The following is a 27973-nucleotide window of genomic DNA, read 5'->3' as shown; positions in this document are numbered from 1 at the left end:
TTTAACCCTGGAGAACCCAAGAACCTTTTTCTTCTTTGGGAAATGATGAATTATACATTCAATGACTGCTATATGTTCACGGAACACCATAATATATTCATTCATTCATCTTCCTAACCGCTTGATCCTCACTAGGGTCGCGGGGGGTGCTGGAGCCTATCCCAGCCGTCTCCGGGCAGTAGGCGGGGGACACCCTGAATCGGTTGCCAGCCAATCGCAGGGCACACAGAGACGAACAACCATTCGCACTCACACTCACACCTAGGGACAATTTAGAGAGTGTTCAAACAGCCTGCCATGCATATTTTTGGAATGTGGGAGGAAACCGGAGCACCCGGAGAAAACCCACGCAAGCCCGGGGAGAACATGCAAACTCCACACAGGGAGGCCGGAGCTGGAATCGAACCCGGTACCTCTGCACTGTGAAGCCGACGTGCTAACCACTGGACTACCGGGCCGCCCACCATAATATATGTTTTTTCAAATATTTAACGCTTTACTCCTAATTTAGGTTTAGGGCCAAACCTGATCCTTTGGGATTTAAGGGTAGTATTTGAGTAGCAGAATTTATAGGGGCCAAATTTGACCCTGTGGGTTCTCCAGGGTTAATAAATTGAGTATTCGTCAAGTGTAAGTTAAAAAAAAGGTGACCAAGTATTCTGCAATAAAGTATCTTGGAGCGGCAATAAAACACCTTTTTAAAAGAACTGTTCACTTTCTGCCAAAGTGCTGCAAGTTGAGAGGCGAGTTGAGTTCTCTGCCACCATCGAGCAACCGCTCGCATGTTGACGTAATAAAACGAGTGACGGCTGATATCCGGAAAAACTCAAGACACCGCTTTACCTTCAAATCAAATGAGACTTCAATTAAGTAAGGTTTTGTTGAAGCGCATTTCAATTATCCAATAGGTGGATATTTTTGGGAGACAGAGTCACAGCGTGTGCAGTAAATATTGGGCTCATCCATCCTTGAGAGGAATTTAAATAACTCCTATTGACTTTTAAAGTGTTTTTTTTTCCCTCCACTGACACCTTCCACTCAACATGCGATCAAAGCAGAAGCAACGGCAAGATATTTGAGTCTCTGAGCAAGCAGCGTCTCACCATGGAGCCAAATTTCAAATTCTCTTATCTTGCCTTCTCCCATCAGAGCATGGACAGAGAAGCTCTATTAAAGCATGATTGAGTTTTTTTCTCTCTCTCTTTTTTTGCATCATCTCACCTCCCTCATCACAGCTACTAATAGTTTGCCTTTGCTCAGGCGCTACTTTTCAATATAACTTTTGACGACAAATCCTCCAACTACTTCTCTTACTTTTCAAAGTTATGTTCACAGTCTCGCCTTAAATTGGAGAAACATCTGTTGAATTTATTTGACGCAGAAATTTTCTTCCCTAACGTCTCCCCTACTCACCCAGCGGCATTCCGATACCGTAGCCCTTGGTGTCGAGCAGCCCACCGATCTGCGTCAGGTTGCAATTCCTTTGGCGATAGTACTCGTTCATGGTGCTCTCCAGCAGGTAGGCGTAGTTGGAATTAAGGACGCGAGCGATGCCCTCCTCCGTGCTCTTCACAAACACGCTTGGTTGCTTGGAGTGCATGAAGTTCCACATTCGTTGGTACGTCTGGTAGCGGGAGTTCTGCGCAGCCGTGGCAGACACAATCATTAGCAGACTCATTTTGCCAGAGATGAAGACCAAGTGTACTTGTTGGATTTGTTATGCTTTGGCTGCAGATATTTACGCATGGAATTCAGGCCTTATTTTTATTTGAATCTCAAACATGTGGCTTAACATAGCCCCGATTTCAAATTTGATGACCCTTTTTTTCATCCTTTTTAAAAATTCCATTTGGTTTAAGCTGGCCGTGGTGGAAGTTGTTATTTTGGTGGAAAAAAAAACCCATTTGTCGAACAGTTTGGGTGGATTCCAGGTGCAATGATTGCTGGGTTTCTTCTTCCTCGGTCGGGAACTAATTCAGTGATTAATTTATCTTTTGTCATTAAATCACTTTGAAATGATACTTGTTTTTTTTCTGGCAGTCGTCAATTGTTTCAATGCAATTGCACGATGGAGAGTGGTGAGCATTTCTGCATCACAGTCGTTTTGTTTTCATAGTAACAATAGAACATGTGTGTCTTCTTGTGGCATCTTGGTGCCAAGAAACTACGTTGGAATGAGTTAAGGAATTTAGTTGTAGTAGTCCTAATGACTGCATACATGAGAGATACATGGTGTTGGTGTTTTATGATCCTCTCTGTTTTAAGCGCTTTCCGGCATTTTCTTTTTTTTTTGGCATCTTGAGGCAATTATAAACTTGCTAAAGGTTCATTCCTATTACATTATTTTCACACTATGTGGCACTTCGGAGTATAAGGTGCACCTTCAATGAATAGCTTATTTTAAATCAGTTTTCATTTATAGAGCACACTGCATTTATACGGGGCATCGAAGCTACAATAGTAGCTGCGGTTGCGTTATGCATCCACTAGATGGAGCTACTCTAAAGGGAACACAATAAAATATATTTGTATGGAGCTTTCACAACCGCTGCAGCTGTAACAAAGTGTTTTCCAGAACATTTAAAATACTACGTCCAAGAAATCAGAATACTGATCCATATATAAGGCGCACCGGATGAGAAGGTCAGCTTTTGAAAAAAGTGAATGCTTTCAGGTACACTTTATACTTGCAGCTTTTTGCAGGAGTAACTCCCGATCCACAGTGAATAGCAGGGGGAAGCCTTTGATTTAATAAAAGTTATTGTACAATGTTTTATCATGACAGTTCAATGACCGTGGAAGAGATCAGTTCTACTGAATTCTCTGTGAAATATTTGGGCCGACTATTCAAGACACTTCGTCCAGCCGAAGTAACACATTAGGTGCACTTTGTGTTACTTTATGGGCAAGTTGTCTTTCCTCTGCTCTTCTCGCAGAACACATTCTTCACGTTAGCATTCGAACTTGCCTCTATTTGAGCTTGTCTGCGCCGACATAATTAACAGTCCAGTGGGCTATAAAGCACACAGGGATGTAACCACCAGGCCAATGTATATTATTCATTCGCTCCATATCATTCTTCTCTGCCTCACTTCCCCTGTCACATACTCTTTCTCTATTTCCCACAGTGTTTCTTTATTTTTTATTTTTTTCAAAGGTCACGGTGGGTGCTTCACTTGTGACTTGCATCTTGGCTCCTGAGGATAAAGCTATCGAGTGGCTATGGTCAAGGAGGCAGGAAACCTGTGATTAGCGCACGACAGGAAGGTGAGCAGGGGGATAACGGCCCTGATGACCCATTGATTGAGGCCTCTTCTGTCAGACTGCAAGTGTTTCATCGTGATTGAGCACCTAAACAATCTATCAAAAGCAATGATGTGCGTGAGCCCTGACCTGGAAGAAGGTCATGGTGGAGCCGCCGTGCATGGTGCCATACTCGATCGTTGTCTGATCCGCCAGGTCATCGACTGACTCAATGGGCACCTCCATCCTCTGAACGGTAAGGAAGGCGGCCAGGTTGGCAGTGTACGACGAGATGATGATTAATGTGAACGCCCACCTATGCATGGGAGACGAGAGCATGTCAAAGTTTTGATGTAAATGAGGAGACAGTTGTATGGAAGGTGAGGGAGAGCCAGGAGCTTTACAATGAAGGCACTCCTGAGATGCTAAGAGATTGCAGCGTGTTCATGAGGAGGGCATGGATGAACGTAATCATGTAATATAGGTCTTGCATTCAGTTGTTTCGCGCTGATTGTTGTTCCGTCGCTTATTTATTCGAGGTGGCCCAATGACATTGGGCAAAGTGGCTGCTCATGAAAATTCAGCCAACCCACATACATTTATATCCCTATAATCCTGATGAATGTACGCAGGCCCATTTTGTTTTTTTTTACAAAGGATTTATGCCCTCACATGACATTTTAAGTTCCACACGCCATGCGACGGCTTCAGAATAATTTATTGCCTATGGCCTGCAAGTATTTTCTATACAAATATTTTCCATAGTTATGACTTGACTCTACGACACATATTTCCAAATATTTGCATTCTTAAGCCCACCAAAAGCTGTTGAAATGAACCCATTTCCTTGAAACCCGGTGCAGGAGCGCAAGAAACCTGCAGGGCAACCGAACGAATTAAACCAGACAAATGAATCAAGATGACAAGATGACAGACCAGCAACTATGATGTGTGCACCACACTGACCACACTCCGCTGACACAGCGCGTGGACAGTGCTCTGGGGGCAATGGTGGACCCTTGCTGCATGAAGCCCCCGACAGGGAACCACAAGCTGTTTCCAAGGGAGTACTGATTGATGAGTAGGTTGCAGCGTCCTTTCAGGCAGGGGTGCGGGTTGTACCACTCGTACGGTGTCAATCTGTGAAGAACAAGACATGCTGGAGTATATTGAGCTCGAGGCAACCAGTCTGAGAGGGAATACAAGTGAGTTCGGGTATTGTGGCATTAACATAAAAACAAGTAAAACAGAGGAGAGAGAGTTAAATCCAACAGTTACAAAGTCTTTTGATTGCCTCCAGAGTGTCTGCTAACTTCTTATTCTCATGTGCTGCCTACTTTAATATTAAACTAAAGTTTGTAACACATGAAACAGTGCTGTTCAGAAAAGTTAATTTCCTGCAGTAGCAAGCATGTAGATCAGCAAGAAATAATGCAAGATTTTCAGTATGAATTATGTCTTTTCGTCAATTTAAGCAGACTTAGTCTTTTAGCATAATCTTTGATAAACGATAACATTTTATACAGTGCCAAGAATACGACACACTACTTGGACGAGTAAGTAGTTTAACCATTTTTCAGAAGATATGTACCATACATTTTGTAAGCCCAGCTACAAATCAAGTGCGGGTTTTGGCAACAGCTTGCCATGACTGGCTGACCGTCGACCACTTCAAATTTCAATCACCAGTGAACACAGTTGCAATGTTGCAGATGTAACAGCTGATCAAATATGCACGTAAGATTTCATAAAAACAAAGACAAGATTCTGGTTTTGAGACTTCAGCGAGGCTCATCCGGCCGGTGTAGCTAGAAATCAAAGTGGGGAGGACTCTCACCTGTTGGCATTCCACTTCTTCATTGATAATTGTGCCATGTTTTTTTTTTTTGGACTGAAAATCAAAAATTACGTTCTATTGTAAATGTATGTGGAGTTTAATCGCCTGGTGTTTGTTACTAGTAAGCTGGAGCCAATCCGCTGCTAACTTTCGTCAAGATACAGTGTAAACCATGGACTGGTTTCCAGCCAATCACAGGACACAGTGAGTCTTCTATTAACTTAACGTGCAATTAAAAAAAAATTCGGTGGGAGGAAGGCCAAGTACTCAGAGGAATCCCCACAAGCTCGGCAAGAACATGGAAACTCTACATGGGCAAGCTGGAGCCAAGATTTGAACCCAGAACCTCAGAGTCGTAAATCAAGACATGCTAATCACGCTTTAGCTAGTAACAACTACCTTGAAATTAACATAGACAAGACAGAGTGGCCCGAGGAAACTTGGAGACATTAACATTGCCAGCTGTTCCAGACACCTTCTCTTGAATTCCGCAACTTCACTATTTTTCTGGACTTCTATTGTTCCAATCCAACATCAAATTCACCACTAAATCAGCCTCCTTTCACCTTAAAAACATGGTTAGACTCCGCCCATCACTTATTGGGCTCACGGCACAGTGTTTGGGAATACTGTGTATGAAAAACGGATGAATGAATGGATTTTATTGCATTGCTTTGTTTGGAGTTTCAGGTCTCTATTTGACCACCAGGGGTCAGTGTTACGCTGAAGAGCCAGCCCGGGCAAGGGCGCATCCCTTCTACTTGTGTTGGATATGATCACCTGCAGAGACCGCGTGAAGTGGATAACAACAGGTGGCTTCGCCCCCATAGAACTAACCACACAAACCCTATTCTGCTCTCCGGTCTATTTTGTTTCCTTTTTGTCCCAGTAGTCTTTTCTCACCTCAACTTCACACGTACTTCAGGGCAGCGGAAGCTTTTCAGCAATCTCCAAAGAAACCACTGATCCTTTATTTTATTTGACAAAGGCCTGCTGGGACAACCAAGTAAGTAGCTTCAATGATGATTGCAGCTTTCTTGTCTTCGGCATCAGACAAAAAGACTTACTTCATCCATCCATCCATTGTCAACACCGCTTATCCTGAATGGGGTCGTGGGGAGTTGCTGGAGCCTATCCCAGCTGACTTCGAGCAGAAGACAGACTATACCCTAAACTGTTTGCCAGTCAGTCGCAGGGCACGCAGAGAGAGACAAACGACCATTCACACCCACATTCACTGAGTGGGAACCTATCCCACGCTGCCCGCACATAAGTCTGGCAACTCCTGACTAAATTTCTTGAGACAGACTTAGATTTCACCGAATTTGAATTGAAAATAGATGTTGGGGATATTGAGAAAAAGCAAAAACACCGTAAATAATTGTAAGAAATTGTTGAATTAGGAAAAGGTCTGCTGTGTCTGTGTGCGTGTGCGTGTGTCTACCTGGCCACCAGGAAAAGCACGCAGCTCACGGCCAAGTAGGCCAACAACATGAAGAGCCACACGCCTGGGGAGAACGGGTCCAGGAAGGAGAAGTAGCCTGGACGTCGACCCTGTAACACACAGAAACATGTTTACAAGTGTTCAACTTTTGACCATGTTTCAATCAATCACTGAATCCCATCCCGACCAGGGCGTTCAAAGCGGGAGGGTTGAGACTTTTAAAATGCCTCCTCTTTAAAAGGTCAATGAGATTAATTAGTGGCCAAAGTTGCACGTTGAATCCATGAGTCCCACAGGCTGAGTTGACTGTGAGTTAATCAACATTTGCAGCTGTCTGCAACAGTGCGGCAGTAAACAATGCTTGTTGGGTGTGATAAGTGTCGATTTCCCTGTTGTAAACTGATAGCATTACAATAATATGCTCTTGTTTGCACGTAAACATTCAGATCAACGGTCATAAAGCAGGCCTCCCACGGACAGTAAATACTACAGCGTGGTGGTGGTGAATCGTGAGAAAACATGACAAATAAGACTTTCTATTCCCAAGGATCAAGCTGTAAAAAAAAAAAAAGATTTTTTACAATTTATGTCAAGTTCTAAACAATACAATATAATAAAAGGCATGACTCAATTACTGCAAGGGGGAAAACAACTCAAAACAGTATAATCCAAGCAACAGGGGGCAAATTTCATTTAACATTAAGCAGACCAGGGTAATAAAAAGGAGATCTAATAGAGCTGCTTTTAAAAGCAAATACATTCTTTTACCACCCAACCTGAAATTAACAATATAATACAGTCATGCAGACGGAAATGAAGAAGAGATTCACAACTACTGTAAGTGATTCTGTAAGCTGCAGTAATAATACTCATTCTTCACAAAGGATGAATAATATATGCACGTGCACATTGTTGTGTTGTTTGTCTGTGTGTTGACTACACCGAATGAGTGAAAATATCCATTGTTTAATGCGCTATAAGACCGCCACATAGATGCTACTTGTTAGCATGCATGTGGCACTTTGTATTGTTTTAACCGGGAGTAGCAATTAACAGCTTAAAGTCTCGTTTTGGCGGTCCAGCATTCACAGAGGCTAAATTAAAAAAAAAAAAAAAAACTAATTGACAGAGCATGAGGTAAAAAGTACAACTATCTCTTTTCAGATGTAGGGAGTTTAATTTAAAAGTCGTCAAAAATAAATACTCAACAAAGCACAGATACCTACAAAAAAAACATGAGCACAGTAACAAAGCATTTCTACGTCGTCACTTCCCCTTACAGTTAGTAAGTAATAGACCAGAGAGAATACAGGGGTTTCAGTATCTATCAGCAACAGCCACTGTCCTCTAAATGGAAGCAATTACAAGTGAAGCAGTGCCACAACGATGCGTGCACTTATACTGTATGTGTGCCGTGTGTGCGTTTGCGGAGGTGTATGGCGCAGACATTCAGAATAGGATCCACTTCCACCAAGATATTCCATCTTTGTGACCGTGAAAGGGTCACCGGGACAGTGAAACAGTGGAGGCGAGCACATGACCAATTGTTCCGTTGACAACAATGTAATCATGTATCCAGCTCTTCAGTTACCATTTCATCAGCCCCACTAAAATCAGTCCAACACTGAATTGTCAATGATGACGTCTTTGGGGATGCGGTTGCATGCGGGAATGCCTCGCTAATATGTTAGCCCCGAGCAAAATGAAATTTGCGGCACATCGGTGGAATCGTTTGGTTGGGAATTTGTCAGGACCAACGAAGCCTATTTAAAGCTGAGCTGAGATGAGCATTCATTGATGCATTAGGCTGTGCAAAAGAGGAGAGAATGGACGGTTTGGAGGCATGAAGAGAATTTAACACTCATGATGATGAAAACTTGGTGCTGTTGTGACTGCGCTAATGGGCCTTTGTGCTGACACGCCTCCTCCACTTCTTTGCTGGTGGAGACCGGCTGCGTGCTGAAGCAGCATTCTGTTAACTGCCAAGCCCTCTTCTCCGCATTTTAAGTTCCATCGAGGTGCCATTAGAAAGATGAAGAGAACTGCAGAGATGCCCCGGTTGGTGGCTCAAAGACCCAAAATCGAGACCGGAAGCACATGGCTTACAATAAAAAAAAAAAGTCAAAATTGCGTTGAGTTGTGCTGCAGATCTTTGTGCTTTTATATGTCTGTATTGAGACAAAATTATGCTTTCAAGAGCTGCAGGGCAAATAATCTGTGAAAAGGCTGCAGCGAATACACAATTTTGCAAATGGAACTGCATAAAAAGCATCCACATTTCCATTTTATTTCTGTTCAATATGTCTCCTTGCAATATAGAAAAGAAATCTTATTATGCCTGTTAGCAATTTTTTGCCTAAGTAGAGCATGAATTTTAAAACAAAATCCATCAGTGGTAGATAAATAGCGGTGCCTTGATTTACTAGTTGTATTCCCTTTGTGCCAAAATGCTTTTCTCAAAACATTTGTTCTCAAACTGCTGGGGTGGTTCTGTTTGTGACACATTGTGCGCCTTGGCCACACACAAGGGGCCAGTATTATTAACATTCTTTTTGTTATTTTTATTATTTTTGATACATGGGAGGAAGTCAGATCACCTGGACAAAACCGACACAAGAATTGGAGGAAATGCAAACTCCACCCGGAAAGGCTGGAGCCGAGATTCAAACACCAAATCTCAAAATATGATTGATGGGATTATATGTATCAAAAGTACTGGTGGTATCGATACTTGGTATCGGTGACTACTCAAGGTTTATTACTGGTATTGGCCTGGAAAAAAGGTGGTACTTATTTCCATATTCTGCAAGGTCAAAATAGCACCAGGTGCGATGAGATTAATCACTCCCCCACAGCGGAGGAGACTGCGTGTGGCATGCGCCTGTAATTGAGGATCGAGTGCAACTAAAAGGTTCGCACACTTTTGAATAATAACTTGTAAGCAAATATTGAATGTATTTCAGAGAGTCACAAGTGCTTTCCAGTAAATGTTTGGCCTGTGCTGCTTCGGGGCGTTCCCTGTATTTGTGGGAAAGTGTTTGTTTGTTTGTGCAGGACAGACAGTGAGACCACAGCGCTGTGTTTGTGTTTGCGTGTCGACACTTTGGAGCTTGTCAGGAGCTGTTTGTGCTGTCATCCATTGGCAATGTGGGTTTGGGCACTCCACTGTATGAGTTTCTGGTCGTTTAGGAAGACGCGGGTTGCAATTTCCATGAAATGGCACAGATCAGTTCAGTGTGGAATGGGAAACACTGATCTCGTTTTTGGTCGGATGATGATTGGTGCATCATCTACACGTTTACTGTCAGACCTCAGCAGTGTGTAACGGTCTAATCCACAGGTGTCAAAGTCAAGGCCCGGGGGGCCAGATCTGGCCCGTCACATCATTTATGTGGCCCGCGAAAGCAAATCAAGCATCCATCCATCCATCCATTTTCCGAACCGCTTGATCCTCACTTGGGTCGCGGGGGGTGCTGGAGCCTATCCCAGCCGTCTTCGGGCAGTAGGCGGGGGACACCCTGAATCAGTTGCCAGCCAATCGCAGGGCACACAGAGACGAACAACCATCCACTCCCACACTCACACAGAGGGACAATTTAGAGTGCCCAATCAGCCTGCCATGCATGTTTTTGGAATGTGGGAGGAAACCGGAGCACCCGGAGAAAACCCACGCAGGCCCTGGGAGAACATGCAAACTCCACACAGGGAGGCCGGAGCTGGAATCGAACCCGGTACCTCTGCACTGTGAAGCCGGCATGCTAACCACTGGACTACCGGGCCGCCAAATCAAGCATAATGCTTAAAAATTCCATAATGCTTGCTAAAGTCTGAACCAAAATTTCAAATTGTTCGATGTAATCCACAATAACAGTCATTATTTTTGACTTCCGATTTGAAAACTAGTTATCCATCAATTTGTTGTGCGCTATGTATGTAATCTGCGGAGGTGATTAAACACTTCTATGGTTTCCCAAAATTCATAACAGCCCTCCAAGAGAAACCGTAACTACAATGTGGCCCGCGACAAAAATGAGTTTGACACCCCTGGTCTAATCAGACCGTTCGTGAAGCAATATAAGACAAGCTTGAGTTTAATTTGCCTTAAAAGTAACGATTCTCTTTTGTATGTGTCTGTCACTCCCGTGCTGATGCCCACTGTAAAACACGTCAGAGATAGTACTTCGAAACAGTATGACAATCATCCGGGACCAAATTTGTCAAGGCAAAATGCTTCATGTAAAACTTTCTGCTTTGTCCAAGACAAGTGAATCATATTCCAAGTATAAATACAGCATAGTTCTTGAAATGGAAATGACAACAAATGCATCCCAAAGTGAATTTGTTTAAAGGTCCTTCATTATTTCTTTGCCTGTAGCAAGAAGAATATTTCATAGGGGGCTAACTCCTCACAAAGTAACAGCCTGCGAGGCAAACCATTACATGGAAGAACACACCAAATAATGTTAATGACAGATGTCAATGAATTCATCTCAACAAATAGGACATCAAGGTTCTATTGGTTCTATTAAGAGCCAGCCTAATCCTTTCTTTTGACACCTGATGGTCTTGTTTTGGCTTTTGCATGTCTGACAGAGCTGGTAAGGTTATCCAGTCAAGGATTTCACCTCTTTCCCCCCCCACATCTTTATATACACACCACACTGTTAGCCCCTGGAGACCGCCTGCCAGAATACTGACTCACTGATGGACACTTCCCATTGTCATTTTAAATCTTCTTCTTCTTGGCTCGCATCTCTGTTCTCATCATTCCATCCCTTCCCTCAGCATACTCCTTACTCATTTATTTCTCCTCTGTCCTCTTTCCGATCTTCTGTATTTTCCCTCTGCTCTCGCAGGGCCAATTCGAAAAGGGAGTGTTTGATTCAGTGGAGGTCAGGGGGTCACTCGCAACATAATCTCACTGCCTCTCGGGCTCTGCTATACACAAGCAAACACAAGAGTGCGCTGCTTTCAAACTGTCTCCAGCTGGTGTGGCCAATATGTGGTGTGCGAGCTGCCTCAATCCGGCTCACAGATAATAAAGTCAAAGTAGCTCCATCGGTCTGCGTCAACGTGCATTCTTACAAGAGTGACACAACAGATTTATTTCAGCCTTCCAACAAATGACAGGAGTGTCACTCCTTTCAGCGAAACAGCCCAAATATTTGAAATAGCAAGAATGTATAGGTGTAGAAGTTGATTCTATTAGATGTATGTCTGTGTTATGTATAATGCGTGTGACTCTTACCCAGTCACAACATTATGTGCTTGAGTCAATCAAGCTTTGTATACCACACCACTGCTGAAAGTGATGCGGCTCCTTTTCAGCATGAATGAACCTGTATTTTTAACCCTGGAGAACCCAAGAACCGTTTTCTTCTTTGGAAAATGATGAATTTTACATTAAATGCCTGCTCTATGTTCACTGAACACCAACATATATGTTTTTTTCAAATATTTAATGCTTTAATCCAAATTTAGGATTAGGGCCAAATTTGACCATTTGGGATTTAAGGGTAGCATTTGAGTAGCAGATTTTATAGGGGTCAAATTTGACCCCGTGGGTTCTCCATGGTTAATTATGCAACACACTTACTACTAGTGACAATTTTTCGTATGAGTACCCGTCTATGAGCCTCTAGAGGACGCCTTTACTTCACTTGGCTTTGTAGTGCAGAGGATGAAGGTGACAGGGGTGAAAGATTCTATGAGACCAGGCTGATGATAGCTCAAGGTTACACAGCGTCACTGTTCATCTCTACGACGACCGACTGAGGCCAACAGTGCCATGCGCATGAACTGTCAAACACAACAACAGTCAAGGTCAAACTGTTTCAGGACAACAGTTGACTTCCTGCTTTTGGGTATCGACATATTGTTTTCCTCCCAACCGGATATAACGGAAATAAACATGATCTGCTCAAGGATTGGATTGTCACCATCAAAAAACCATGACAGTAACACTGCCGCGATGAGTGGAAATACCGCGAGAGATTGATGCATCCTCAATGTTTATGATCATGTACAGTATATGTAAATAGCTTTAACAGTAAATCTACAGCATGAATGATCGTTTCAAAACACTTGGAAGATAATTTTAAATTCTTCTTACAACCTTACCTTTAAAAATAAATGCCTATCAGTAGAGCAAAAACAAGCATGTGGCAAATACTCTCCTTAAATTCTGAGAACAACCCAGGCTAAACTTAGCTCCTCGCGGGGTAGAACAGTTTCAAACAGTCGAGATGTATTTGTCATACTTCCATGACGCCAATTACTGGCACTATGAGCCAGGGCTTCGTCACCATCTTGGCGCATTTTACCACCTGGCAGAAACCTCCGCAAAGTTTTTGCATTCCAGTAACGTTTTCAGTGGTAAGTGAAGGATGGGATTCCACAGAGTTAAACAATGCACATTCGGAAATGTATTTTCTCGTCACAGGTGACATGGCCTCAAGTGACCAAGGTGACATGGCCTCTCCCAGCTGATTTTGGCCAAGACGTCAGACACAAACTTGTCTGATCAATCGCATGAAACAAAGAGCCAAAAAGATTCACACTCACATTCAAACTGCGAGTCTTAAATGCACCCAACGTGTACGCTTTAGGAATGGGTAAGAAAGATGAAACAATCGGGGAAAAAACAGGGAAGCACAGAAAGTCCACACAGGACGCGATACGAACCCAGAACCTCTCGACATTGAGTCTCCAACACATTAACAATGACATTAAAAATACACACACAATGAATTCAGTGATTGATTGCTAAAGACCCGCATACTCGATCAAGGCGATTTCGTCAAATGGGCTTGTTAGAGCTGAACTCATCTAACTCCATAAAGTCGGTTTTGACTTGAAATTTTCTACTCCATTTGGCTCTGAATTTGTCTGGAAGTGCAAAGAAAAAAATAATGTGACAAGAATGATTTATAGAGATATGCGAAGTGTACAGAAAATGCAAACAAATGGCCAATTACCATTTGAGAAATGACCACATCACATTGTCTCACGATAGTAGAAATTGCGTTCAAAGTTTGAAATAAACCGCACACCGCAGTTAAGAAATCAATGGGTGTCACGTCAATGGTGTATTACAAGTGCACAAGAGCAGTCAAGAAGGGGATTAACTGGGACCCCTTTTGTTTTCAAACCTTCTGCTCATCGTTGGGTCTTTTAATCGGAAGTTGTCCTCTACGTTTGTATTCTAATGATACCTGTCGGTGTTATTCGACAAAGACATAACGCCTTTCAGGTCAGCATAATGATGAGTCTTGAACACAAACAACCGGACAAGGACGTCCGTCTTTTCTATTTATCAAAGAAGAAAATAATACAAAAAAGGGTTCTCTTTGTTTGTTTGTCTTAATTTGTTCGGTCAAAAAACGACATCTCTTCTGTCTTCAGCTGACCTCATCTATCTCTCATGTCTAGCTCCTTCTTCTCACTGTCGCTGGTCGCGTGACGTCAAGCAGTCCAACAAAGAAATGTGCTCACGTGCATAAAATAATAATGACAAATATGTCAACTGGGTTATGAAATATGTCAATTCAATGTATCAAGACTTCATATGGAACACGCCACAAAAATCAACCAATATTAGATTGGCACCTACAACAACTTACCGAAAAACAGTGCGACAACCGGGTCATGTCTGTGCCATTTCAACGGGATGTTTGTGTGTTTTTGCAGCCACACGCATATGCGAACCCTGTGGGATGTCAGCCTCATGTCGCTTCAAACTGCCAGCTGCTTGCCTACCTCCTACTTCAGAGACGCCACACCAGCCGGCAGCTTTTTAAAGCTGCACCTGCTGAGGCCATCGATTGATTCTCCCCAACTGCTCAATTGAGTACCTGGGTGCTCCATCTATTAGTACTGTGTGGTGACCACGGGGAGGTACAAAAGAGGGGATGTTTACAAGGATTGGAAACAGGACAGCAATAGAGAATGGGAATAAATGCTCCTGAAGGATGACAAAAGACAGTTCAAGGCTGCAATCGGTGCTATGCTAAGCGCTCCTTGGGTCACCTTGGGTGTTAGAGGAGGGCGGCCCTGATTAATGGGCCTCTGATTCTGCAAACATTGGCTCGCACTCTGCTGCACTTAAGTTGTTACAATATTTCCAGCTTGGGTTTCCTCTCTAGATACAGCAGAGGTTAAGCAGGGCACAGAGTAGAGGCAAGAAACATCAGCTATGCAGTCTCATGTATGTGTTAAATACAGAACTAGCACCCATAACTATCACTACAGCTTTTAATACAGTGCACCTTAAGGTCGTGAAAATACGATCATGTCATTCAATCGGCTGGATTGTGTGGGATGTAACTCACCAGGTGGACGCGGTACATGATGCTAATGCCGAGGGTCATAAAGGGCTTGGAGAAGTCAATGACCTTTTCACGCTCCGCTGTGATTGTGAGGCCGGCGACTGCCAAGTCAGCTTTCTGTAACACAGACAGTAAATAGTTCCATGTGATGCAGAGTCAAAAGACCACCTGGACAAAGCTGTGGCAATGTTTTTGTACTTATAGAGACTCGACAAAGTCCTTACAAAACACATACGGCACATTTGGCAGCTTTGGGGGTGCTTAAAAAAGTCGGCCATGAACATATTCAGACATTTCATCAACGACATGTTTTACAATCAATCCATGAATGAAACGAGAACAACAAAGAGCGCAAACACCGGCTAAATGAAGCCGTTTTGTATAATCCATCATTTGTGTTATTTGTGACATGATCCGTAAACGGACCAGATGGGAAGCGGATCCCACAAACGGACTCGGGCAAACGACGGTACAAAAAAAATATTTACAGAAAAACGAAGGACAGGCAAAGTGGAAACAGAAAGTGTGGCAACACCAGAACCAAGAAAAGCCAATATCAACAACAAAAAAAAATATCACTCGCAAACGGCGAGGTAATCTTGAATCCTGAAAATACACAAAACAAATTTGTAAGAGTCCAATTACACAAAACTTTAATCATCAAATAATAACAAGAAATCCCAAATACGAACAAAATAAGAAAGTATCGAAGCAAGAGCGACTATAAACATGGATGTGGTTTCTAGAAAATATCTCTTGAGCAAATATCATGCAAGGTCAATAATCTGACAAAGAGCGAGAAACTGGTGCACCATTGAGGCATGCCCTCCATTCCAGCCGGTGCCGAAAACAAAGATGGAGCAGAATACGACAATTTTTACAGAGGAGACCGACATTCACTGGGTGTTTGCGTCCCATAATCTTGACAAATGACAACATGTAGGAATTTGTCAAGGTTTGGCACACGGGTCACCAACCTTTTTGAGAGTGAGAGCTACTTCATGTGCACTGATTGTGTGAAGGGCTACCAAATTGATACACGTCTGAAATAACATCTGTACAAATTACATTTAATAATTTTAGAATGTGTTGTTTTTAATACTTAATGATTTATTTCAATTTTCAGTCTCCGATCATCTTAAAGATGTCTCACAATACTGCCAGTGTTTGCATTTTTAAATCATAATTTCAACTAGCAAATCACAATCCTAGCACTGGCGGGCTATTGGTGTGGTTACCTGGTGCCCGCGGACACCACGTTGGTGATCCCTGGTTTGGCATCTACAGTATGGAGGGTTCAGTTTTGTGCTGATTCAGGTTACAATTGCCTTGGTGATGGTATGTGCTGTTCAAGCAGTTGTGGTTGTGTAACTTTTGTATTGGATCATCTTAGATTGTGCAGGTGTACCCAATCAAGTATGTAGCCTTGGTCTGAAAACCCACTTCACATAGGCTGAAAGTTTGGAAACGACATTTATAGGGCAGATAAATAAGTGGTCGAAGCAGTGGCTGGTAAAACCTGGCAACAAAACGGCCAACAAGAAAACAAGGCAGTAAAATGTAACTGCGAGGGCGTCTTCATCTCCCCGAGGGACATAAAGTGGAAAGGGGCAGCACATCGGCCGCTGCGGGAGAATAAAGGGGATTGTGAAGAAGGTAGCGGATGGGGGTGAACACGGGATCACTTTCAGATGCCACTGCAAATGCATGACCTGCTGTTCTTTGTTAGATTTGTTCCATAATTAATCAAACCTTTAGATCACATTAGGAAGACTGGCCTTTGAACCCTCACCTTCTGCTCAGTCTTTGCCTACATTACTGCATTAGACTAACATCTCTCACCTAGAGTGGATATTGAAAGTCTACACGCTCCTGTTCAAACGCCACCTTTTTATTCTTCAAAACAAAATGAGACCAAGCTCAAAACAATTTCAATGGTGTGGGAACTTCACGACTGGAGATCTGCCTATGTTCAGAATCAGCCAATCACATTCAAACTAATGGGAGTCATCATATGACAGCCACCATTTGATAATCTCTGATTAACCCCCAATAAAGTTCAGCTGTTCTAGTATATGCTTTTACTGACACTTTTATTGTCACATCTTACCGGACAAGCCATGGTCCGTTCAGAGCTTCCATTGCATCAGAGGGATCTCAATGTTCAAAAGTATTACAGTAAGGAGAAGGCCCCAAGATAATTTCACATGAATTAAATATACAATGGAACACAGTTCAACAAATAATAATAAAATAAAATAAAATAAAATAAGGCGGCCCGGCAGTCCAGTGGTTAGCACGTGGGCTTCACAGTGCAGAGGTACCGGGTTCGATTCCAGCTCCGGCCTCCCTGTGTGGAGTTTGCATGTTCTCCTGCGTGGGTTTTCTCCGGGTGCTCCGGTTTCCTCCCACATTCCAAAAATATGCATGGCAGGCTGATTGAACACTCTAAATTGTCCCTAGGTGTGAGTGTGAGTGCGAATGGTTGTTCGTCTCTGTGTGCCCTGCGATTGGTTGGCAACCGATCCAGGGTGTCCCCCGCCTACTGCCCGGAGACAGCTGGGATAGGCTCCAGCACCCCCCGCGACCCTAGTGAGGATCAAGCGGTTAGGAAGATGAATGAATGAATGAATAAAATAAAATAAAATACAAAAAGACTACCAAGACAGCAACACTGAAGCGTTGCAGGAATTACTGGCAAGTACCGGTACTCTATTGGCTGTTAAACACAGATAACAACCACCTCCTGTCTTCTATACATGTCTGACCTATGGGGTAGGGTGACAAGACAGAAGATTGCATAAACCTTATTTGTGAGCACGGTGCACGCGCACATTGCTTACGGTGGCGTATCCTGCTGCCTGATGCACCTCCAGGCTTTCACCCTTCATCATCAGCGGGGCCAAACCTCCGCCTTGTTTTTCTTTCTTTTTTGAAATTTTATTTATTTTTAGAAACCTACAGTCGTTTGAAAGTCTGATCGGCTGCACCCAGTGCCGGAAGGAAGCCACACGCGGGAAGGAGCCACCGAGGCAATTTCTACAAAGGCAGATCCTTTGCAAGATGAACACGCAGCCGTAACAGCAGCTGAATTATTTATGTGACAATAGAATATTAATATTGATGACTGGATTTCTTTGCCTGCCTGCTGTTATGCCTTCTAGTGTTAGTCACTGAAAAAAAGGCTGTGGTTCAGTTTCCTGTCATAGCTTTGTATCCAAGTAAAAGGGCTTCAAAAAACATGTTATGACGCAGTAAAAAAGTGCGCTGGTCTGGGCTGCCCCGGCATTTCTAATTGTTATTTTAGGTTGAGTGACAGCCTTCAAATTATTGCGATGAAATATTGTTCAAAAAGCAAAAGCAGGTACACAGACGACTATTTTAACGTTCATCCAGGATGTCTACTGTCAATGCCACCCAGTGAGCAGGCAATCACTGCACTTTGGTCTTCTATTTTCTGCTTTTCATCATCTTGTAAGCCTTTGACCAAACAGGATGAATTGTTTCATTCCACAGTGGAAACATCCCTCCAAAGGACCTTTAACCCGTGACAAATCTCACTGCTCTGTCATTTTGTCAGCCCCTCACAGACGAAGTTGCTGTTTGAAACACAAAAGACACGTTTCCAATGATCGAGTGGTGACACGTCAATGAATTCTGCGAAGAAGAATGTGCTCTGCTCCCTACCGCTAGCACAATGTGTAACTGAGGCTGGAAACTCAGGGCAAGCATCATTTTTATCTGGATATCAACTTTTGACAAATCCATTCATCACCAAATTAATTTTGGTTATCTGAGTTGCGGGCCAGTAGCCTTTGCAAGGGACGTTTGATTCCTCTGGACCCCAGCCTTTGTTCCACAGGAGAGAAACCCGTCACGTTCCGATAGACCTCTTCCCCTTGTTCCAGCAAGGAGATGCTGTGGCCTTACCAGTGTGTTCTAGGTTCCTCCCGGGTGGACGTACTAGAAAAAAATTTGGTCTGAGAGGTGTCTAGGAGACGATAGATGCTAGCACTACCACCTAAGGACTGGTAATTAGTGGTTGGGTTGGAGTTAAGTGTGGGTTGCTGCAACATGAAATCTGCTTGTATTCATACACGAACGCAGAAAAAGGGGAACTCCATCAAACTAAAATACAATGGAACCTAGGTTGATGGACGACCCGCTTTACAAACAGTTGAGTTTAAGCAACACAGGTGATTCACTATTTTCGCTCTACGAACAGTCTTGTCATGGCCACGGAAGGCTCCGAACTTCGTGGTTTTTCTCACATTGCATACATATAATTGGCTCTTTGCTTAAAGTATGTTTGTTTCTTAGCATAAAAATGACAGCTTTGTTGGTGGTAGTAACCTTGTGGGGCTAGCAGTAGCCTGTTGAGAAACAGGTGCATCGCTGAAGAACAGATTGAAAATCAATTCATAACTCGAGGTTACACTGTATTTCTAAATTGGATTATGTTGACTTTAACCGAACACAGATTTAAAAAGCAAAGTATAGGTTTTGGGTCTGGAACGGATCAATTGTATTCCCATTCATTTCAATGGGAAACCGAACTCTTGGTTTACAAACGTTTTGGGTTACAAACGAATTACATTCTCAACCAGAGGTTCCCCTGCATACTGCTTTGTAGAAAACAGTACAGTCGACCTTAACCGAAGGTGAATCTCGCGGAGACGCTGATAAAAATAACAAGAACAGGAGCGCCTTACTTTGCATACGCAATGACTTCCATTAGTATTACGCCAAACATCCAAGTTTCATCTCCATAACACCACCTCCAAGTCCCCTTTGAAGTTTGTCCTCACCCTCTCTCCTACTTTTTGCTCCCCTATCTCAACTTGAATGCCTTTTAGTTCATGTTTCCACTGAGCTGTGCAATTCAGTATCTTGGCATGTGGATGTTTATGACAAGATCTTTTGTTTTATCAAAGGAGAGTTTGGTGTTCTAACCATACCATTTCTTATAACGTACGAAAGCGAAGACGACCGCTGACAAAGAATAGCACAACCGCCGCTTCCCCGAAAGTGGCTGTCTAAGTGTACTCTTTTAATGGGACTTCAAGTCTTTCGACCTCCCCGAGAGGTTCAAAGAAAAATAGCACTTGCCATTCAGAGGGAAACATCTGGAAATGCCGGAAAAGGCCAGTTGTGAGTTGACATTTTTAATTCTTCTCAATGTCAAATCTAAACTAATGTACACCACAGGGCATACTATTGGGTAAAAATCTGCACCATTTAATAAGACTCCAGTGAGAAACTAAGAAGTATGATCATGTAAAGTACTTTTTTCCCCCTGTTATGTGTTTGAATGCAAGTCCGTTGAGAATACGACTCACATGCGTGGTATCATCGCTATGTATATCTGATGAGACAAACATGTTCATCTAAGCTCAGAGGACATATTTACATACCCTTGAAATGAGCTCTCCGACCATCCCACTCCATGTTCCATTGGCTCCGGGGACTCCGTACAGTCCATCCCCCACCAGTCGGATACGATACTTGAACTTGAGTATGGCTGCCAGCTCCTTCAGCATGTCCACACAGAAGCCTTCGTAGCGCTCATTTCCTTCCAGGTCATGGTGATCCGTCCGCAGCATCACGTATGGATTCTCCTGAATTAGAAAACATTTCCAGTATTGAAAAATAATACATTAAAATACAAACAAACAAAAGAAAAATCCACATTTAAAAAAAAATACATATTTGCATATCGCAAGTACAATATTAAGCCTTAGCAAAGAAAACTGTAGTGCAAATTATATTATTGAAAAACACATTGGATTGGATTGGATTGGATTGGATTGGATTGGATTGGATTGGATTGATGGCAGTTCCATTCCTTTCAATGGGAAAGGTGGGTTTGAGTTGTGAATGTTTTGATTAAAAATTGTGCTCCCAAATTAAGGAACTACTTGAATTTGAAATGAAACAGTAAAGGAATAAAAAACAAAAAAAATTACCGGTGTTTACAACAGCTCACAGCTCAGTGTCTTGCTGAGCGATATCTGAAAAAGTAGGTTGAGTACAATCACCATTATTGTACTGTTTTTACTCAACTTTTTTATGAGAAGAACGCAGAGATCTGAGACTTATTCCAAGGTATATTTATCTAAAATTGTTCCAAAACTGGCCGACTCGGTGATTGAGTGGTTAGCGCGTCAAACCCACATTGCACAGGTACTGGGTTCGATTCCAGCTCTGCCCTCCCTGTATGGAGTTTGCAAGGTTCTCCCCGTGCCTATGTGGGTTTTCTCCGGGTGCTCCGGTTTTGATGAATTATTGTGCATGTATGTGTGTGTGCGTGTGTGTGCCGTGTTGTGTAGTAAGTGCTTATGGCGTATGAATGTTGTTTTGTTTTATTCTTTACCAGGTTGAATAAAAGCAAATTAGATGTGGAAGCGGTTGGACTTGCCTGTCAAGGTGCCATTTTATAGTAATTTATGATCGACTCTGCTTGGATGATGTCTGTCTGTTTCCACTAACATGTAATTATGTGGCAAAACATGATTTGCTTTTCATGTCTCATGTTATTTGTGCCTGTGAAAAAGAATATCATCATTTGTAGCTTTTCTCTATTGCGCTTGTCGATAAAGCTTTTCCATATCGACTCTCTTAAGTCAAAACATCAAAGAAAGCAGGAAGAGGAATCAACATTTCCACGTGCTGATGAGTTGGGCTGAGTGCTGTCACACCTGCCCCTCTCCCAATCTCCTCCTAATTTGCAATCTCCTGCTAATCCAAAGAATCCGTTTTTCCTATAAAGACCTCAAACACAATCACTTTGATTTTAATACTCTCCGACGTCAAATCGAGAAGCACTCACGTCTTTGGTGAAACAATTTGTCCGGGCGAGGGTGGTCAATGTCCAATTGGTTTTGAATTTAGAAACCTTTTTCTTTAACAAAGGAAATGGAAATGTAAATAATTGGCTACTTGGTCAATCTGGGGCCATTGCGAAATCTTTATTCATTACATGTGTTGAATCACTGGCTCTTTTTCTGAGTTGTGTCTCCATGTGTTGCCGCATGTGTATTTGTGTTCAAATAAATATCTGTTGTTTGATACACAATAATACCAGCACATACTGTAGATCAGGGGTGCCCATTAGGTAGATCCTGATCAACCGGTAGATCTGAGACAGGTCCCAAGTAGATTCAAGGAGTGTCGAGGAGAAACCCCCCCCCCCCCAACCATTTGTGTGTCTTTGTATATGTTAGTAATATATATTTTTTGTGTTCATGTACGCCGCACCCTAATCATCCTATAAGTCTCATTTTCACACACAAAAAGAACAAAATTAAAAAATAAAATAAAGCAGGAAAATCTTGAATTGATGGCGGCGCGTGAGTAGGGCACCGGAAGTTGTTTGCGCTCAGCAGTCTGCAATTGCAGCTTGTAATCAGAGCTGTTGCGCTCTGTCTTTTATCGTCATTATTCTCATTCAGAGTTTGCTTCGTGTACAATTCACCGAGGGCACGGGCAAAGAATAGGAATCTCAGAGGGCCCAGGGAAGCACTTTAAAACTGTACGTGTGAGCTACGATAGTTAACAGGCTGCAAAAGTGCATCGCATGCCTCAGTTTCAGGCTGTTTCTCATCATGGCGTTCATGTGTGCGTGTGTGTGCATGTGTGCGCACGTGCCGGTAAGGGTAGATCCCGGGAGGTTAGTTGATCGAAAAGCAGATCTTCGGTCCAAAACGTTTGGGCATCCCTGCTGTAGATGCTGTTAGCCCGTCTATGGATCTTTAGTTAACCCTTTCATGCACCCTGCAACCTGATAACATGATTAGCTGTCCAATGTAGTAAGTGCTGTCCCTTAAAGGGTTAAAATTCAACCGGGTGTGGCGTTCAACAGTTTAAAGTCTCTTTGTTGAAGAATTGTTCACTCTCTGCCAAACTGCTGCTTGGTGTGACGTGAGTTGCCTTGGCCAGCATCTTATAGCGAAGTTAGCGAAGAGAATCAGCCAAATGACATCTCGTATTTTCAAAAACACTCAAGTCGGGTCAGTTGCATCTCAAGGCACAATAGTACCTTTTCGATTTATTTGTGAGACAGATCCGGAGGCAATAGGACATGTGTGACATAGTGTAAGGGCTGTATCGGATTACAAGCTGGAGCCAGAGGGAACGGAAAATAGCAAAATGCATACAAATTCAGCCTTTTTACGGCGAGACAAGCTATTGCATTTCAGAAAAGAGATAAAGCGCAATAAAACACAACATATAAAGAAAATTTTATCTCGCAGAAGCAAATTGGCTTTTTCCATCGCATGGCTGTGGTTACCGAGGTAATAAACACCACAAATTCACTCCAGTGTAAAAATGAGATCGATGAATACCAACACATGACCCGGTGGGCCTGCGGGTAAGCTATCGTCAATTCTGTGACAGTGACAGCAATCATGGAATGAAGCCACCACATACAGGCTGCGGAACGGCGTCAAGAAAGACTTGAAGTGGGAATTCAAGAGCTCACAAACATTCTCTCAGGTGCGAATTTTTTTTCAGCTGTTGCTCAAAAGCCATAGAAGAACGACGCAGTAATCATTTCATGATGGATAAGCTGTGATAGCCCCTGAAAATTGCCCAGCAGTGGATTCCAAAGTTTGGTCAAGGGACTCTCTATCTCCAAAATGAAATCGAGTCGCAGGGATCAACCAATTCATTCTTTTCACACCCACTTCCTGTTGTGAAAGAACCGTTTCATTTTTTTATTCCCTCCGGCACTTAAATCTTCACCCACAGCCCCTATCCAGGGTGAAATGGAAGGTTCAAAATAAAGTATGTCTGTGTTCTATTCCCTCATTTCAGTGGCAATGCCGCTGCATCATACTGACAGTTTCTAAAATGTTACCAACAGTATGTTACTTATAGAGATTAAAATAAAGCAGATCTTGTCCACCAATCTTATCTCCCTCTGCAGAGGTCTAAAAACTAGTCGGGTGACTGTCCTCTTCTGGTTCGTGAAATGAAACTCTGGTCTCTGTGTGCCGGCCGCAAAATGTCAGACTGCTGTGCTAACGCATTAGCATGATGTGTGTCGTCCCACTTACGAGTATTGTAGTGATGGTAAGAGTTGTGTTGAAGAGGGTGTCCGTCAGGTTGATGGATGGGAGCTTCTTCTCCATAGACAGTCCATCTTCAGAGTGCCACAGGCCGATCTGCACACACACAACAAACACACGATCGGTCATTATGTCCAGCGGCCGGAAAAGGCCATTCGTATCATTTGCCTCTTGTTTTCTCAGGAAGAGGAACACCATGACCTTCACAAGACAGTGGAGGCCTTACAAACAATGACAGAAAAGGCTTTTGCTTTTGTGAAGCAAAAATAAGGCAATTAAAAGACTTGGGGTGATTGCCGAAGGAGATGAAAAAGATGGATTTGTGATTCTTCGAGGAGCAAACAAACACAAGGCATGTGTTCAATCGGCAGCGGCATAATGCATTCATTGAACCAATTAGCAGCATTTCCTGTGGCAGAGAGCCTCATTCTCATTTTTTATTAGTGTGGATTTGCTAGTCCGGCATCACAAGGACATTTTTCTTAAACCCATAAAGCGAGTAAGAATTGACGATGGAATAAACATCTGCTTGGAAAATGTCAGGCAGAAACTCATAGTGTGTTTTGAACGAATGCTCTGTTTTTCACAGCTATAAAGAGCAAATAAGATGAACAAGCACGGGTCATATCCCGTGTATGAATGAAATGGAAAAATTTTAATTTCTTTGTAGTTTTATTTCAAGAAACGAAAAGGTTCTTGTGGCCCATCTTCGATGCTCCAACTGCAAACCAAGACCTCTGGAAGATTGTACAAATCAGGTGCAAATCCGGTGTCAAGTCTATTTGTATCGCCAAACAAAGTCTCAAAGGGCTTTACAAGACCACAGTTGACACATATTGGCAACATCCTATGCTCTAAAAAGTGTCAAGTCAGCTAAACCGTTAGCTAATTTGAGCACAACCGTAACCGCTAGCGTGATATGGATTCCATAGCCACTTTAATTACCACCAGTCACTTCCTTAATTTCACACTTTGGAACAAAAAACGTTGAGCTGAAGGCGCATCTTGCTATGTGACAGTCCATGGTAAGCTTCATCATTGATTCTGGGTGCTCAGTTGTGGTCGGAAGATAGGTTAGAATCAAAAGGGAGAGAGTGTGAGAACAGCTATCGACTTTTTGAAGATGGCATGGAACATGAAGTAGTTGTCTTCGTCATGAAAACGCTTGCAGTCAAAATTACATTTGGTAAATTCAGTCTAAGTGCGTATCACATACTTCACTTACACAGAGAGGCTGAAAATCATATGGGTGAGAATTAAAGATAAAGGAGAGGAACACATACTGGCATGCTGTCGTGGTTTTTCAAAAAATTTCAAGGACGCGAGTCACAAAGATGTATTACAAACCCAAACTCCAAAAAAAAAAAAAAAAAAATACACGTTTTCCCCTTAACGTTGGCCAGAAGATCAACTTTTGAAGCTTCGGTCAGTGTACAGGAAGAAGCTGGAGTTGACCGTGACAACACGCCTTTTCACGTTGAGCATCTGACGGCTCCTCTGACAGTAACTTGTGAAATGAATACGGATAAAAATGTTGAGGAAAGAAAGTCAAGTGAAAAAAGAAGTCTTTTTTCATGCAAAATGATCATTTGCTGAGTTTATCAATTTGAATTTCCATGCATTTCAATGAAGCCCCATTCTGATAAAACAGTAGTTCATCTCGAAGGAGTTTGCCAGTGTGTCACTCATGTCCCGCTGTGTAGAAATGTAAAAAAAAAAATCCACTTCCTGGCTACCATCGAGGTGCGCCACTTTACTTGTGTGACATCTTTCCTTGTGTGATCTGATTCTATGTGTGGTGTGCAACGCAGATGTGTAGCAGAGTGTGAGTTTTCAATTTACCCTTGAGGGATTTTAACAAGGATAGGAAATTATATCAAAAGGAAAATGGCAATATCCACACTAAATCTGTTTTTTCACAGTTATTATTATTATTATTATTATTATTATCATCATTAATAACTAATAACTTTAGAACTGACAAAACATGTAACCGTCTACCAAATGTTTGCTTGTTAGTTAGTTTTTTTAGTAAACATATAAACAAAGAAGGGGCGGCCCAGTAGTCCAGTGGTTAGCACGTCGGCTTCACAGTGCAGAGGTACCGGGTTCGATTCCAGCTCCGGCCTCCCTGTGTGGAGTTTGCATGTTCTCCCCGGGCCTGCGTGGGTTTTCTCCGGGTGCTCCGGTTTCCTCCCACATTCCAAAAATATGCATGGCAGGCTGATTGAACACTCTAAATTGTCCCTAGGTGTGAGTGTGGGTGTGGATGGTTGTTCGTCTCTGTGTGCCCTGCGATTGACTGGCAACCGATTCAGGGTGTCCCCCGCCTACTGCCCGGAGACGGCTGGGATGGGCTCCAGCACCCCCCGCGACCCTAGTGAGGATCAAGCGGTACGGAAGATGAATGAATGAATGAATGAATATAAACAAAGAACACAAATTTGGGAGGAAGGAAAGAGAAGTTAAAAAATAAAAGCCTGAAAACAAAAAACTAAAAATCGTCATTCAGCACAATTTACATGTTCAAAGGAAGTAGGAAGAAGTAAAAAGCTTACCTTGTCCTTGTTCGTTGTGAATTTTAACTTGTTTTGTCTTAGAATAAAAACAGATCATTCGTTTAGAGGTATTACAGCCCATCCTGTTTTTTTCAGTTTCGAACACCTTGGTGAGATATTTCTTTGACCTTGAAGCATGTCAATTACTCCTTCAAATTCTGAGATTATTAAATCTTCCCAAACATTAGATTAGATTAAAAGATGACCCGAAAAAATAATAAGTGATTGCACAGGTGGTATGGATTAAAAAAAAAAAAAAAGATAATTTCCTGGGCTTCCCAAATGTTATGCACCACATAGCAAAAACACAAGTGATGAACACCAGATAACATACAAAACAAACTTGATATTAGTTTTGAATTGAGTGCTTTTTTTTCAATACTTCTGTGATATTCCAAGAAAACCACCCGCACTAACGCAGAATGTGACCAAAGGGCACACAAACTAGAAAAGGGACAAAGTTTCATTAAATATTCATAGCGCGCTTGGTGACAAAATGTGCTTGTCATTGAAATACACTTTTCTAATCATCTACGTTCAAAGTCGGTGATCCAACACATAAAAGAAAATTTCTGGTTTAGAAATACTTTGATATTATGCCATTTATCACAGGATCAGGCTTGCCTCTGTTATGAATGTTGCATACGAAGAGCAAATGATTGCTTCTAATTCAGCTCTGATGCATTGTTGGATTCAATGTGTCACTCGGTGGAATTCAAACAAGCGCCTGGAAATCATACTTTGGGAATTTGTTTGAATCCGACTTGAGCAGAGAATAGAATAAACTACAATAAGCAGAGCAGGCTGAGTGTGGTCAGAAATGTGGAGATGCACTACATTCATGTTGATCAGAAAGTTTCTACAAATAGGAAGGTGGTTCAATCATATCGCTGAGTTGTGATGCAAAAAGAGAAAAGAAAGTTTCAGAAAACATTCAAATTTAGTCTGCTGAGCACAAGACATGTCTTTTTAGAAGAGGTGCATAAGACCATCCTTCCATTTTCCGTTATGCTTATCCTCACAAGAGACGCGGGGTGAGCTGGAGCCTATCCCGGCCGTCTTCGGGCACTAGGCGGGGGACAGCCAATCGCAGGGCACATAGAGACAAACAACCCTCCACGCTCATACTCACACCTAGGGACAATTTCGAGTGTTCAATCAGCCTGGAATGTGGGAGGAAACCGGAGTACCCGGAGAAAACCCAGGCAGGCCCGGGGAGAACATGCAAACTCAACACAGGGAGGCCAGAGTTGGAATTGAACCCGTGCCGTACTGTGAGGTATATGCACTAAAACCCTGGACTGCCGGACCGCCGGTGCCCAAGACGTCATTTTATAATATTTTTAGAAAACAATAATAAACGAAACAAAGTCAAGAAACTAGAGTCCATCGATCGGGGAAGGAACCGTCGCCGGAACCACTTGGCAGGAGCGGTTTGTTGTCAATGTGACCAATTATGTATTTTCATCCCCAGAAAATTTTGCATCCAGATT

The 27973-nt window shown here is 42.6% G+C and overlaps 2 protein-coding genes across 3 annotated transcripts in view; one reads left to right on the top strand and one right to left on the bottom strand.

Moving 5' to 3' along the window:
* The window catches only part of mcamb (melanoma cell adhesion molecule b), a 77509-nt gene extending 74496 nt beyond the window's left edge, over positions 1-3013 (top strand). Inside the window, exon 14 of the mRNA XM_052077954.1 lies at positions 2914-3013. Coding sequence (XP_051933914.1) covers positions 2914-2998 — 85 coding nt within the window. The 3' untranslated portion in view covers positions 2999-3013. The remainder of the gene's footprint in view (positions 1-2913) is intronic.
* Positions 1-27973, bottom strand: part of grik4 (glutamate receptor, ionotropic, kainate 4) — a 231498-nt gene that overhangs the window by 3237 nt on the left and 200288 nt on the right. Inside the window, exons 13-19 of one of the 2 annotated variants that reach the window (XM_052077943.1) lie at positions 23911-24018; positions 20266-20469; positions 14855-14968; positions 6525-6634; positions 4210-4383; positions 3394-3559; positions 1414-1639 (exon numbers count right to left, since the gene is read on the bottom strand). In XM_052077943.1, coding sequence (XP_051933903.1) covers positions 1414-1639; positions 3394-3559; positions 4210-4383; positions 6525-6634; positions 14855-14968; positions 20266-20469; positions 23911-24018 — 1102 coding nt within the window. Of the gene's footprint in view, positions 1-1413; positions 1640-3393; positions 3560-4179; positions 4384-6524; positions 6635-14854; positions 14969-20265; positions 20470-23910; positions 24019-27973 lie in introns of both variants that reach the window. The other variant, XM_052077942.1, reaches the window with a different exon arrangement.

Source organism: Hippocampus zosterae, chromosome 10 (assembly GCF_025434085.1).
Source record: "Hippocampus zosterae strain Florida chromosome 10, ASM2543408v3, whole genome shotgun sequence".
Taxonomy (NCBI): domain Eukaryota; kingdom Metazoa; phylum Chordata; class Actinopteri; order Syngnathiformes; family Syngnathidae; genus Hippocampus; species Hippocampus zosterae.
Note: the sequence above shows the minus strand (reverse complement) of the source record. Positions and strands in the feature narration are given on the sequence as shown.